Source organism: Drosophila obscura, unplaced genomic scaffold (genome assembly GCF_018151105.1).
Source record: "Drosophila obscura isolate BZ-5 IFL unplaced genomic scaffold, ASM1815110v1 contig_190, whole genome shotgun sequence".
Taxonomy (NCBI): Eukaryota; Metazoa; Arthropoda; class Insecta; order Diptera; family Drosophilidae; genus Drosophila; species Drosophila obscura.
Genome location: NW_024542779.1, coordinates 456,728 through 471,283, shown reverse-complemented (window position 1 = coordinate 471,283; position 14,556 = coordinate 456,728). Strand labels below are relative to the sequence as shown.

Here is a 14,556-nt window from a genome sequence, read left to right as displayed (position 1 = left end):
GTCAGGGGTCAGGGGTCAAGCTGCAACTGGAATGGAATTTGTTTTTGTGTCCTGGCTCTTGCCCAAACCTATGATTGATTGATTGATTGGCTGACTGTTGGCTAAAATGGGCTAACTGGCTGACAGCGTTGTGTGTGTGCGTGTGTGTGTGTGCGTGTGTGTGTGTGCGGTGTGTGTGTGCGGGCAGTGCTGGAAATATTTCCTTATTATTATTTCAATTTAGAATTTTCAATTAAATAGAAATTAGTCGCCGTCGTCAGCTGCATCTTCTTTGTGCAACAAATGAGTGGCTGAGAAATCCCATAAGCAGCTTACATTTTGGGCGCTAATCAGGAGAGGAGTAACCCCCCGGTTGGGTGGCACTTAAAGGGCATCCAAATGCTTGCCATTGTGCCAGTACTTTGGAGACTCGCTTCTGTGGGGGGGCACAGCCAGACATGGGAGACATGGGCAGCAGCTTGCCCTGCCACTGGCAGCACTTTGAGCTACTCCAATGTGGGGCCAGCGCCTGCTCCTCTCCTGCTCCTGCTGCTTTGTGCACTCATCTGAGTGGAGCTTCGGCTCTTAAAGGCATTCCAGATCACAGAACTGTCACTTCAGGAGTCAGTCACACAAGTATCTGCAGTCTGGCGACACTGCTTCACTTTCCCCCACAGAGTCAAAACTCTGCCCACGCCCACTGCCACTGCCACTCCCACTCAGTGGCGCAACTCATCATCTCCAGGATGGGAACAGAGCTATAGGGTTGGGTTGGGTTGGCTGTTTTGTGCTTGTGTTAATTCAGGCCATAAATTTGCACTCCTGTTGCTGTTGCTGTTGCTGTTGCTCCTTGCCGACTCTCGGGGCTAACTAAGCCGCGCCTCGCCTCCGCCACCGCCACTGCCGCGTGCCTCGTCTCGCTCTTGATATAATGTGACACCAGCTGCTTAATGTTTTGGTTAAAAGCATTTTAAGTGAAATGCAACAGGGCGGCAACCAAGCAGGCAGCCAGCCTGCAAGCGACTTTCACTGGCCGCAGAAAACAGAAACAGAAACCGGGACAAGAAGGAGCAGCAGCAGTGGCAGCAGCAGCAGCAGCCTGGCAATTTGCTTAAGCGCAAGGCTGTGCCACATATGAGGCAGTAGTAGCCGTGCAACAAAAAAAGAAAAAAAAAGAAAGAAAACCTCTGCCACAAACACAACAACTAACAATGTGGCAAGAGACGCAACCAACAGTGGGCTGCATGCAGCCAAGCAGCGGCACACAAGGCGGCAGAACTTTAGTTTTTGATCGGTGTAACTTCGTTTTTGTGACACCGTTGCAGACACCAGCGCCGGCGACACAACGTGGCACTATGGCTATGTGGCTACGGCTGCGGCTGCGGCTGCGGCAACATCATCATCATTCATTTGCGCTCAGGTGCGTTTTCGTGTGCACTCAGGACCTTACCTTAGGACCAGCCTCCACCCCACCCCACCCCACCCCACCCCTGCACCCAGCACTCCTGGCGTTGCTTGTTATTTGGGTTTTTCTTTTGGTGTGTCTGTTGCAGCGCCTTGTGTGGGGTGGGGCTGCCTTGCAGCAGCCACAGCGACAAGGACAACAGCCTCTGACTCAGCATCAGCCTCTGTCTCAGCCTTGGGGGCACAGCTGCAGCTACTGTGGCATGTAGCATGCAGCATTGGGGAATGGAAATGGCAATGTTTCTGTCGCTTGTTTGTTATGCCAAGAACTTAGGCCATGTTCTGCTTGGCTGCTTGCTCTAGCTCTAAACTCTGTCACTGCTTTAGTTCTGGCAGCCCATTTCAGTTCCTTTGGCTTCTGGCTCCATTTCAGTTCTTCTGGCTCTGTCTGCGACTCTGTCTGTTTTTGTTATTCCCGCAAGTTGAACAAATACAGCGGCTCACATATTCGAACGTGATCTGGTTATGGCTGCCAGAGAGTTACTAACGAAAGGCTTCCGAGCCACCATTAATGTGCTGCTCGCAATAAAGATCAACCTTCGAGAATCGCAAGTCGTTTGTTTGTCGTGTACATAATGGCAGAAACACCTCAATCAACAACTGCAACGACAAACTATGGGGCTAAAGCTGAAGCTGCCTGCACGCTCGTCGACAGTTTGGTCTGAGGTTGTGGCAGTTTCGGCAGTGATACTTGGCTGGGTGAAACGCAATGTCTTCGAGCTATACGCGTCTCTTTAGAGTGCTTTTCGTGATCGTTTTGCTGAAGCTGATCTTCCTGGTGATCCTCTACTGGCGCAGCTATGAGGGGGGCGCCGCCAGACTGCAGTCACGGGCACAGGCACAGGCACGCCACAGGGTTGACATCTTCGATCAGCTGCTGGTGGACAGAAGGGAGAGTAAGTACAAGGATAGCTATGAGTCTACAAGTAAGTCATCCCCCCCCCATCCGCTCCTTTGCAGTGCCCAGCATGGAGCAGCGTTTGCGTTGGATACGCCAGGAGTTGCCCTCGTTCCCCCTGGAGGAGCTGCTGCAGCGACCAAATCCACCAGCACAGCCACCAGCAAATGGCACAAAGCGACCTGCAGGCCGCTTGGATTGTGGCCTGGCGCCGGATCTGATGAACATCGATTTCCACAACACCTACTGGCAGCGGGCGCAGGCCGGCAATCTCACGTACTACATCTACGGGGCGTACTACGACGACCGCGAGGCGGTGCCGGAGGCGCCGCTCGTCCGGCTGCTGGCGATGATCAACCAGCACATGGACGCGAGCTTCCAGTACCCGGCGACCCACTGCCAGTTCTGGCTGCAGGGCCGTGTCCAGCCGCTGACGGTGCCCGTCACCGAGCACAAGGTGATGTGGCCCTTTGGCCAGGCGCCGCGCCGCTATTATCCCACACTGATGGGCTGCCGGCTGCCCGAGGGCCGGCACCGCTGGCAGGTGCCGCAGATGGTGTCGCTGGTGGCGAATGCCTGCGATCGGGCCAGGAATCTGCTGCGCGTCGTCTACGAGGAGTCACAGTCCGGAAATGGATCAACAGCAGCGACACCCACTCCGAGCGGAGAGGAGGAGGAGCCAAAGGAGGCGGAGGCGGAGGCGCCCGCACTCCGCTTTGCTGTGTGCGTCAAGGCCATGGACTTCCCGTACGAGGACAAGTCCTGGCGCCTCATCGAGTGGCTGGAGCTGATGCGCGCCCTGGGCGCCCACAAGGTCGTCTTCTACGACGCCCAGATGCACCCCAATATGACGCGCGTGGTGCGCGACTATGTGGCAAGGAGTCCGGGCTTCGTTGAGCTGCGGCCCATGTCCCTGGGCCGCGGTGAGCCGCACGCCCAGCCGCACTTCCATCACTACGCCATGGCGGCAGACGGCTTCAATCGCATACTCAACGAGATGATACCCTACAACGACTGCTTCTACCGCAACATGTACAACTACGACTACATCGGCGTCTTCGACATCGACGAGGTGATCATGCCGCTGGGCAACAGGACCACCTGGCCGCAGCTCATCGAGATATCGCGTGCCGCACCGGACTACGGCGGAATGACGCCAGCCAGCTGCAAGGAGTGGGTGAGCTTCTGCTATCGGAACGTGTACTATCCGCGCTATCCGGAGCGGCCCAAGGTGTACGGCAATCTGTCGAGCTCCTTCTACATGCTGCAGCATGTGGAGCGGGTGCGGGAGCACTGCGGGCGCGGTGCGGCCACCAAGTGCCTGCACGACACCCGCTTTGCGGTGGGGCTGCACAATCACTTCACCTTCTACCACACGGAGGCGGCCAGCTGTGCCGCCAAGTCGGTGCCCATTGAGTTCGCCCAGATGCAGCACTACCGCGAGCCGGACACCAAGTCCCTGCTGATCGATCCCGTGATCGATGCCAGCATCTGGCGCTACCAGCCGCAGCTGCAGGCGCAGGTCGAGCAGCGGTACCGCCGGCTCGGCTTCCTGCCCGACGAGCGCCAATTGGCGGCGACGCTCGAGCGGCGACGCCTCGAGGATGAGTCGCTGCTTCGTGAGGCTGTGGGTGACCAGACCCGGCCACAATGAGATTCAGCGCAGGCAGGCCACAATTATTCCTCATCTATTTTTTATTTTATTTTATTTTTTTTTTGTAGTTTTTGTTTGTATTTATTTTTTTACTGTTGCATTTAATAAACCATGAAATAAGCTCTGACGCCGTTGTATGGGGGGAGCTGCTGGCGCAAGTTGGGCACAAGCTGGGCAAACAATCGGCGCCAAAGTGGAGCATAAACCAGAGAAACAATTGAACTAAGCTACGTACGCATGTTTGCTATTTCGAGTGACTGTAAGCATTGTTTTTAGGGTTTTTTTTTTTTTGGGTTTTTTAGGTTTTTCTATTTGTGCTCTATTTCGCTCTCTGCTTTCTGACACCTGTTCCACCCGAAAGTAGCTCGAAATTCAGCAAACAGAAATAACGGCAAACAGCCAAAATTCCATTTCCAGCCAGAGAGCTGCTACTGCAATGGAACTGTTAAGTCAGTTTGCTACTGCAAGGAACTGTTAAGTCAGTTGCTACTGCAAGGGACTGTTAAGCCACTGTTACAGCTACTGCTAACAGTGGTGTAGGCCAGTCCAGTCCAGCCCGGTATTGTGGTTGCGTCGCTGCTGTATGAGAGCGAACATGTTGCGCGAGTCCTGGCTGGCTGCTGCATCAGATGGGGGCTGCTGCTGCGTTAGGTGCGGATGGCCTCGGCCCTCTCTCAATTAGCATAATATTCCCCCACACTCCCCAACACACACACCCACCACGTCCACTCACACTCTCCTCGTATCAATTACACACTTTTACCGTGTTTGCCGTGTTTCCGCTGCTTTTGTTCTCTGTATTCTGTCCTGTCCATCAACAAAAACAATGGGTGTGGGGGGGTGCGAGCGACGTTAAGCTGTTAACAACTCTTAAAATATTTGACATGATTTAGCAATTTTAATTGATGCTCCATCCAGCCGTCCATTCGTCCATCCGTCTGTCTGTCCGTCAGTCCCTGCTTATACGCTTTCATAATGCTCGCTCGACAAATGCTCCGGATGAATGGATTTTGTGTGTTTTTTTTTTTGGTATATTCGAGTTGTTCTCGCTTGCTCGTTACTTTTTGTGACATTCCAGAGCTCGTTAAAAATGCACATAGAATTTAATTTAATTTAATTACCATGCAGGCAAAGGCACACACAAAGAGAGCGAGAGAGAGAGAGAGAAAAGTACAGGGACACACACACACAGCCACACACACAAATGCACACATTATCCACTTCTAATTAATTGCATTTCATTACAAAAACAAAAACTAAATATACATAAATGTGTACATACATAGGTACCTATATAAGTATGTATGTATGTATGTATGTACATACGTGCCATGGAAATTGCTCGGTCCAATGATTCCTGCAAGCCAAATGCAAATATGATACAAATACGTGTACTACGAGTACATATGTACATATCTATGTATGTACATATGTAAAAAAAACAGCAAAACCAAAACAACAACAACAAAAAACTGGCCCAAAAAGAAGATGTAGAAATATTCATTATTATTTGACCAAATGGCAAATTAATGATATGAGCAAACAAGCCAAAATGTTGTTGCCATTCAATTTATGCGAAGCGCTCAGGAAAGTTCAGTGCCAGGTTCACCGAACGACCAAGCACCCTGCCACAGTGGAGTCGAGTCGTTAAAGTTCTTTGCGTAACTCAGGAACAGGAACAATTCTTTTGGGTTTCCAGTGCAATTTTCCAAGCACTTTAAATGCAGCTGAACAGTCACTCGTTGCGACTGAAGTCCGTTCGCTTAGGGGCACTTTTTGCCAATTAAATTCAATAATTTTAAGTACCGTTACAAAGAGTAGAAAGCAGCCATCTATATTGGTGCTACATTTGTGCTTTAATATTGCAAAATATTTGTGGTAACAAAAAAAGTTCAACATTTGCAGTGCTTTTACATTAGCCGAATGGATGCCATTTTAACCCTTTCGCTTATGTACAGCAAATCCAAAATATTCGCCACATTTGCATTGAATTTCCATGGAATACTTGGAGTGAAAAGCGATATTCGTGACACTCCCCCCCCACTCACACGTCTTTATGGTGTCAAACGAGCAGCAGCAGAGCAGAAGAGTAGCGCAATTTTTTAATTAAATGTTTTTAACACTAATCCAGCGCAGGGTGGGTGGGGGGTGCACTGAATGAGGTAAGGGCTTGAGCAGCGGTCGGAGAGCGTTGCTTGGATTAAGAAAAATATTTGAATAGCTGAACAGCAGTTGAGCGGCAAACAAAGCAGAGAGATAAAAGCGAAAGCCAGAAATGCAAAATGCAAAAATACTAAATGTAAAAAAAATACAACCCAAAAAAAAAGGAGGAAGAAGCAAAAGCAGAAGAAACGCGCCAAAGGGAAAAAAGCCAAAAAGCGATGCCTGCGTACGAAAATGGACTCAAAAGCGGAAACGGAAGGGGAAACGACAGCCAGAGCTACAATGGCGCCGCGTCAGAGGGAACTGTCACCAAATGCATTCACAGTGGCAGGCAGTGCACCCCCCCCAGAGATGGAGTGCAGGAGCAAGTGGAACGGGCGGCAGGGAGTCGACTGATGAGTGACCTGTAAGGAGGATAACCTTGGTGGGCAGCACAGGCATCAGGCAATTATTTTTGGTTATTTTTAATCGAGCATTGGGCACTTTTTAGTGCCAGCCCGAAAGTATGCAGCAGCTTTTACCTCACCGCCCCCACCAGGCACATCAATTGAATGGATCGGGGCAGGCTATGGGCCCAGCAGCGCGCCTCCAGCGCCTCATCCACCAAAAAAACAACTGAAAAGAAGCAAAGTTCAAACTAACAAAACAAAACTAGCTAAACTAAACAAAACAAAACAGAACACAACAGAAGCAGAAGCAGACACACACACACAGCCACACACACACACACACACACACACAGAGAGACGGAGTACACGGAGGCAACACGGAGTTGGCCATGTTTTTTGTTAATTAAAATTGGCATGGCAGCCGAAACGGCAGGCAGTGGGGCAGTGGGGTGGAGGGTTCTGGGCAGTAACAACATTTTTGCATTTTCATCAGTTTGTTATTTTTTTTTTTTTTTTTTTTGTTGTTGTTGTTGTATTTTCTTTCATTTTGTTTGTTTGTTTATTTGTTTGTTTGGTTTGGTTTGTTTGTTTGCTGATTTTGGTCAGTGGAAGTGAAACCCCAAAAAAAGTGGAAACTTTCAATTGAAATGCCACTGAAGAGAGAGGCCAAAAGAATCGCACCTGAGAAATGGCAACTCCTTTCGGCATACATTTACCTTTCAAGTGCTTAATTTTTCATTCACAGTCCCGGCAGCATCTCCCGCACCCACAGAGAAGCCAAGCCAGTGAAGAGCAGAAGCTAGAGAGCCACAGAGCCAGAGAGCCACAGAGCCAGTGAGAGGTGTGGGCGAAAGAGGCGACCGATTTATGGGCTGCCAATAAATTTACTCAACACTTTGGCCCCGACTAATACAATATTTACATCAAATGGCTGTACACCCAACGGCTGGGGTGAGGCTGGGGTGAGGCTGGGGTGAGGCTGGGGTGCGGGTGGGGGTGCTCCCGGGATTTTGCTGGCTGTGGGTGGCTGTAAAAAATTGCAATGCGTTTTTCTCAGTGGCAGCCAAGATGCCAGAAGCACGGCAACACGGCAAAGGGGAGTGCTGTGTGGAAGAGACTCTGTTTCAGCTTTGAATCCCTGCCCCCCAGCTTACCCCTCCACCCTCTACCATCTACCGTCTACCGTCTTCTGTCTTCTGTCTTGTTTCGCTCGTCCCCCCCCACGTGACTGTCATTTAAGTTAAAAGCGCATTTGTAAATGTGCCGAGGGGTTGGGGTTGCTGTGCGGACTGCCCCCTGAGCGCTTTTTAAAAAGGCAAATCTGGCACAAGCTGCTCCTGTGCGTCCCGTGCCGCCCCGTCCCGTGACGTGCCGTCCGTTGTGCAATGTTTTAGCATTTGTTATACTCGTGTCCTGCTACAAGCTTCTCGACCCTCTCTCTCACCCTCTCTCTCCCACTCTTTTCTCTGTTTCTGTGTCTCTGCTGTTTATGGCCAAGTTAAGTGTTAAGTGTGTGTGGATCCGCTGGCCGAGACATACATTTTACCCAAGTCAAAGGAGCGCGGGCCAAGCGATGCCACAAAGACCTGGTCAAATATTTGCTACGCTTTGCTAACCAGGCTCCGGCTCTGGCTATGGCTATGGCTCTGGCACTGAATTTGATATTTTTCATTCATTCCGGCGATTCCAATTTGAACACCGAAACATCCAGCCATCCGGACGGACCCGTACCCGCACCCGGACCCGGACCCCATTTAAACTTATGACAGCGCGAGAGCCAAATGAAAGTTTGCTCTTTTGCTTTGGCGGTGCTCCGGTTCCGGCTCAATAGCATTCGACACGAACAAACAAAAAAATGTTGCCATTAGTTAAAGTTTTGGACTCTCCATGCACTGCCCCCAGGCAGGGGTACAAGGCCAAAGGGCAGACTGTTTGTTCCACAGGACTTCTTCAAAGATATTTAGCACAGAATAAAGCCAAAGCCTCTGCTGAGCCTCTGTTGGGCCGCGGTCGAGCCACTGTTACGTCTCTGTTGAGCGTCTGTTGAGCCTCTGTTGATCCTCTGTTGAGCCTCTGCTACTTGGTTACCTTTCTCTGAAGCTCTCCCCTTACATTGAACTATCCCTTGCCCTTGGAGAGGGTATCTTCAGCATCGGCTTGCAGGCATTTACTTGCTTCCTATACTCTCGGATATTCGGTTCCGTTTCATGCGAACCGTAATAAGTTTCGAGCGCAACTTGGTCCAGTCGTTCGTACTACCCCCCAAGTGCAGGCTAATAAGAAATGCGTGATGTGTTGCCCTGCCCTGCCATCAACTGCTGGGTATGGCTAAGGGTAAGGGGTACTGGTACGGGGAGCGAGTGTGGTGTCGCCTCCACTCGAGAGTCCGAGTGTTTCTCTCTGTGTGTGTGTGTGTGTAAATATTTGTTCTCGTAGCTGTGGCAAGTTCTGGCACACGTTTCTTGGGTCGAGCCCTGGTCAGCTTGCAGCTCGAGTGGAACTTGCTCGTGCGGTGCGGTGCGGTGGGTGTCTCCCTACGTCTACAGGGCGAACTTGGACCAAAAATTTCACTCACGTTCCGTTCCAGGCGGGAGAGCGGCAGTGAGGGGGGAGGCTCTCACATCGATTCACAGAGCAGGATGTGGGATTGTCTCATTAGTAGCGAGTACTAAAGCGAGTAGCGAGTACTAAAGCGATTAGCGAGTAAAGTATAGTAACGAGTAGGGGGCGTTATTGATACATAGTATGTAAAATTAATATTCAACTTCCAACCCGATGGAATCTAGCAACGAGCAAAAACTAACGAGCTACTAGTAACGAGTAACGAGTATGCATTTTGAACGATCTTACGCTCTCTGAAAAATACATCCATCATGCCCTGAATTTCTGTTTAAATGACATAGAAATCGGTTTTTTTTGGGCGGGGGTTTGGGGGGGATCACTATATCCATGCACTTTGATGTCGGTATGGCTGTGTCGGCTCTCGCCCAGTTCAGTCAGTATAAAAGTGTAGCTTCACGTAGAAACATCGAGAGTAACGGAAGCAGTATCAATGCTCGAATTTTATATTTAGTTTAGATCAACAAAAAATAAGAAAGGGAAAACCTGTCACGCGTGTGAAATATATATTGAAATTCCTAAAGCGAATTGTATTTGATTCTACAACAGTAATCAACGGTAATTGAAGTAGTGCGATTAACTCAAGGTGAGTGCCTGAGCCCACACACCCCACACCCTTCCCCCGGGTTCGCTCTTCGCTCTCCACCTTTGGGCACAAATAAAAAAATTTCTAAATCCCTCTACTCCTGGCAGAGCTTAGCCGTGCGCAATGTATTCGAATGGCCCCAATATGCCCCTCGCTCAGCAACTAACAATGCTGAACCGATCCTACAATCAAGATATGGCCCCCCCAACCGTTGTGGGGCAAGGGCAACAGAAAGAGGCAGCTGCCGCCATCCGATCGTTGGATGAGGCCTCCAACCAGGAGAATTTCGCGCAAGGATCCGCTGGCGATTTCACACAGAACAAAACAGATGAACAAAAATTCTATAAATTTGCCACACACGACAACAAACACAGGGACAGGGACACAACAATGGGATCCGGTGGCGATGAGCCCCACGCTGCCGGACTAAAGCAGCAGCAGCAGTACACAGTTGGGTGCACCACCCCATTGAAGGGCATACTCGTTAGGAGCGGCACACAGAACCCTCACCCACTGACAAAGCTTACAATCCCGCTGTCAATGCCCCACAGAGCTCTGGGCCACTGAAGCAGCATCCAGCTGCCGCCCTCGCGTCCGTTTTAAGCAAATCTCAAGGCACCCATGGGAATGGATCGTCCGTTTTGGCTGCTTTCAACCAGAACCAGAAGACGCCTGATGCCGGCGGTCCCAAGCAGCAGAATGCCGTGCAGAATTCTTTCCCACTGAAGAAGTTGCCACAAGCCGCCCTCACATCGGTTTTGAGCAAATCCCAGGAGCCGATAAGGAGGAAAAATCTGGCCTTTCTTCCGCAGTGGAATGCAGCAGACAAAGCCACTTGGCCAATGCTGCAGCAGAGTCTTACCGCCAGCTGTCGACTTTCGCAATTCTCAAGGCGCTGAAGGGGACGGCTCGTCCGTTGTGTGCGCCTCGCAGAGTGCTGCTGGGCTGCTGAAGAAGATGCCCGATGCCATCACATCAGTTCTAACACGAACTGGATGCTCTGCTGGCACCAAGGGCCAGCTCAGTTCTCCAGCCGCCATATGGCCCACACAGATGGAAGACTCACCGCTCGAGGAGGTCATCAGCAGCCCTGTGGCATCAGAGTCTCCTGCAATGACTCGACCCCAGTTGATCCCAACGATCGCTTTGAAGAAGCGTTCCATCGAGACGGTCAAGTTGCCTGTGCAGCGCGATGCTGTGGATCGGCCGCGCGTGCCACCCCAAGACGACTGGAATGTCCATGTGAAGTTTACGAGCAAGCGGAACCGCGGGCGCAAGTCCTCGCCCAAGGAGATTTTGCCGAAGACTTCGGCCAAAAAGAATCGCACAAAGGTCACAGCCCAGCCGCCGAACTTGACCCAGAGTGCGCCCTGGAACGTGGTGGCGGGTGGCTCCTGGAACACTTCACCTGCCGCCGCGGAGGCAGCGCCCCCAAAACAGGAGCGTCCACCCATGGCCGCAGCCAAGACTGCAGCCCCATCGACACAGCCAGAGAAGATTCGCAGTGAGGATGCTCGAGCGGCGCCCGTGGCCCGTGTCCCAGCCACCATCACAGCCACTGTCCCTGGTGTGGCCACATCCTGGAACTTGGTGGCACGCAAGTCCTGCCACAAGGCCCTGGCCACCAAGGAAGAGTCACAGAGTCAGCAGCCAGCAGCTAAAGCCAGCGGAGAGGCTTCCCCGATGGCTCAGCCTTGGCCAGCAGCCAAGGACGAGCCACAGAAGAGTCCAGTCTCCCCAGTCCGGGAGTCGTCGTCGGTGGCCCTGGAAATTGACTCGGCCCCGCCGCGTCCGTCCAGGAACTTGATCGCAGAATGGGGCCTCGCAGGCGTAGACGCTCAATGGATCCCTGCTCTTCCTCCTCCTCCTGCTTTTCCTCCTCGCGAGACTCGCGTGTGAATTCCAAGGGGCGAAATAGCCGCGGGGCCATCCGTGGCAGTCAGAGCCCGGAGCTGCAGTGCCCCCAAGTCAAGGGTTCCTCGCAGCCAGTCCACACCGCTCTCATGCCCAAGACGTTGGGTGCAGATGAAGGTCCCTTTGCCTGTGCCTGTGCCTGCTCCTGCTCTTGTGCTGAAGCGCAGCAACAATTCCGCCTCCATCCATTCCCAGATTGAAGCTCTAACTCTAGATTCCGAGTGCAGCGATCAGGAGGGGAATGGGCGGGACAGTGGCAGTGAGTACGGTTTAGAAGAGACAGAAGAGGAGCAGCAGGAGCAGCAGGAGGGTGAGGAGGCGGAGGAGGAGGAGGAGGAGGAGGGTGATGAGTCGGAGGAGTCGGTGCCGCAGCATCCCTTGAACAACGAATGGACCATGTGGTATGTGGAGCCGGATCGCGCCAAGACCTGGGAGCAGACGCTGCATCAGATAACCAGCTTCAAGACCGTCGAGAACTTCTGGAGTCTGTACTATCACATCAAGACGCCATCGCAGATCAAGATCGGCAGCGACTATTGCATGTTCAAGGCCGGCGTGCGGCCCATGTGGGAGGACGAGGCGAATGTGAAGGGTGGCCGTTGGATCGTCAGCTTCCCCAAGAGCGCCACCGGCGACCTGAACTTCTACTGGGAGTACTCGCTGCTGTCGCTGATCGGCGAGTTCTGTGAGCACAGCCCGGACCTGTGCGGCGCCGTGGTCAACATACGCCAGAAGGCGGACAAGATCGCCCTGTGGACCGCCGACGGGAGCAACGAGGAGGGCATCCTCGAGATTGGCCGGCAGCTGCGGGACGGTCTGCCACCCAGGGGCCGGTTACGCTCTGCAGTATCAGCTGCACAGCGACAGCATGGTGCAGCAGGGCTCTGTTTTTAGGTCCATTTATACATTGTAAAAAGTAAACCACCCCCACCCACCCATCACCCACCACCAACAACCAGCAACCCATCACCAGGGAGCAGCAGCAGCCTCCCCACACACACACACACACACACACACACACACACTCTCTCTCTTTTTGTTTTGTCAGCCATCTGTTAATTGTTTCGTGAAAGAGTCACCCCCCAAATTCCACCATCCACAAAATTTAGAGTAACGGCACTTTACCCTACAACTCTTCACTTTCGGCCTTCGTCAATGGAATATGAAAATGTGTGTCAATTCCAAATCAAAATCCGAAAATTATTTGTTCAAATTTATGTGTCTGTAGCGATTTGTAAAACATAATTTGTGTTTTATGTTTTATGCAATGTAATCAATAAATTTTGCGTTCATCACAAAAATACGAGTAGGAGAGAGCCATTCATCTGGAGATTACCTGCCAAACGATATGAGAGCCGTGTGTGTGGTAGAGCACTGTTAGACAGCTGTAACAGTGCGCTGTAAGCGGAGAACCGTAACAGGCTGTTAAAGGCGAGCGGTAACAGGCTTAACTTGTACTCTTGTTCTGTTACAGCTGGCTGCCCTGAACACAATACAAATCTTTGAAAAAAAAAGCCAAAAATGTGCTATATCCCTGTTACGTACTATCTAATCCAAGCAAAGATCAATTAAAGAACTTTTCCAGCCAAAGATGGCCGTCTTTATTTGCAGCCACAACAACAGCAGCAGCAGCAACAACAACAACAACAATAACAGCAACAACAGCAGCAGCAGAGAGCACTGCTGTTCAGTGTAAAGCAGTTCTCTTCCTAGATCACATCACTCTCTTTCTGCTAGTCGCCGTCTGAAAGCAACAAAACAACAGGCAATGACACACACAGATCGTTACATGAGCGGCGAACCTGATGAGGGAGGCCACATGGTTGTCGCCTCTTCGGCGACCTGCAGCACCCGTATGCAATTTGTTCCCAGTGGTGCAGTGCGAGCCGCCTGCGCCTTCTGCTGCACGCCTCGAATATTTGAATGTAAGCCCCTGGCCATTGCTCTCCAGAATTTCCAGCAGCGTTGAAACTGTTGGCGGTGTCAGTTGCCGCGTAGAATCAGCGCCTGCCCTGGGTTCGGAGCGCTACAGCAGGATCTGGATTAGTTCCAGAGCAGCTGACTGTTACTTCTGATGCGAGTGTAGAGTAGCTCTCTGTTAATATCCAACTAGAATTTCTATGTACATATTTCTGACACTGTTTCACGTGACCTACTGGAAACGGTGACTTGTAGAAATGAGTCCGAGGCATTACCCTGCCCGATCATGGATGGTTGTCGCTTCATTCCCCGATTATCCAACTCCAATCTGAGCAGCAGCAGCAGCAGCAACATGCAACATGCAACATTGTATGTCTCCCCAGACTCCAATTGCTGCTGCCTATCCGCTGCCTGCCCCTCTCCCTACCACCGATGTTCATGTCGCGAAGTCCATGTCCATGTTCTTGATTCTCTTTGTTTGCTTCAATGAATGCTACACGGCTCCACTTCGCTCCAATCCACTGCGGGGACTTGCTTTTGTTCGCCTATTAAGGCAAGGGGCTGGTGGCAGGGGGGGGGGGGGGTCACACTGGACATTGGGACTTATTTGGCGCACGCCGTCAGAAAACTTGGCCGCGCGCTCAATTGTTTGATTTATTGACGTTTATTGGCAGTTGGCATTTTATTGTGACTATTTTTGGGTGACTGCCGAGCCAGAGAATCAGAGTCAGAGTCTGAGCCTGGGGGCCGTGGGCAGGTGAGGTGGGGTCTCCACAGCAACGCTTTTCTTTCTTCCATTTGATTGGTTTTTATGTGCTTAATGTTCAGACCCCATCATCCTCCTTAACCGCACACTGAGTGCTGCCCGGCTGTGTAGCGTGGTCCTCCTGGGTGGTCCCATCACGAACAAAAAAAAAAAAAGGTCAAGGCTCTGACCGCAGCTGGTCCAGGCCATAAATATGTACGAGAG

General features: G+C 51.5%; 3 protein-coding genes across 3 annotated transcripts; all 3 read left to right on the top strand.

Moving 5' to 3' along the window:
- Positions 1–2,152: 2,152 nt before the first annotated feature.
- Positions 2,153–3,995, top strand: LOC111071950. Its single transcript, XM_022363509.2, has 2 exons — positions 2,153–2,339; positions 2,404–3,995. The coding sequence occupies exons 1-2, from the start codon at positions 2,153–2,155 to the stop codon at positions 3,993–3,995; spliced, it is 1,779 nt and encodes a 592-aa protein (XP_022219201.2).
- Positions 3,996–10,709: 6,714 nt separating this feature from the next.
- On the top strand, positions 10,710–11,651 carry LOC121404223 (titin-like). Its single transcript, XM_041593489.1, has one exon. It carries the CDS (start codon positions 10,710–10,712, stop codon positions 11,649–11,651), a length of 942 nt encoding a protein of 313 aa, XP_041449423.1.
- Positions 11,583–12,598, top strand: LOC111071926 (eukaryotic translation initiation factor 4E1). The gene is given in 2 exon segments (XM_041593504.1): positions 11,583–12,485; positions 12,487–12,598. Coding segments are annotated over 2 exon segments (801 nt in total). The 5' UTR covers positions 11,583–11,777; the 3' UTR covers positions 12,580–12,598.
- The last annotated feature ends 1,958 nt before the right edge of the window (positions 12,599–14,556 follow it).

Excerpts from the sequence above, each read along its gene's own strand:
- LOC111071950 (XM_022363509.2), top strand. The coding sequence starts at position 2,153 with ATGTCTTCGAGCTATACGCGTCTCTTTAGAGTGCTTTTCGTGATCGTT. Across the intron at positions 2,340-2,403 it reads GCTGGTGGACAGAAGGGAGA|TGCCCAGCATGGAGCAGCGT; the intron begins GTAAGTACAAGG and ends GCTCCTTTGCAG.
- LOC121404223 (XM_041593489.1), top strand. The coding sequence starts at position 10,710 with ATGCCCGATGCCATCACATCAGTTCTAACACGAACTGGATGCTCTGCT.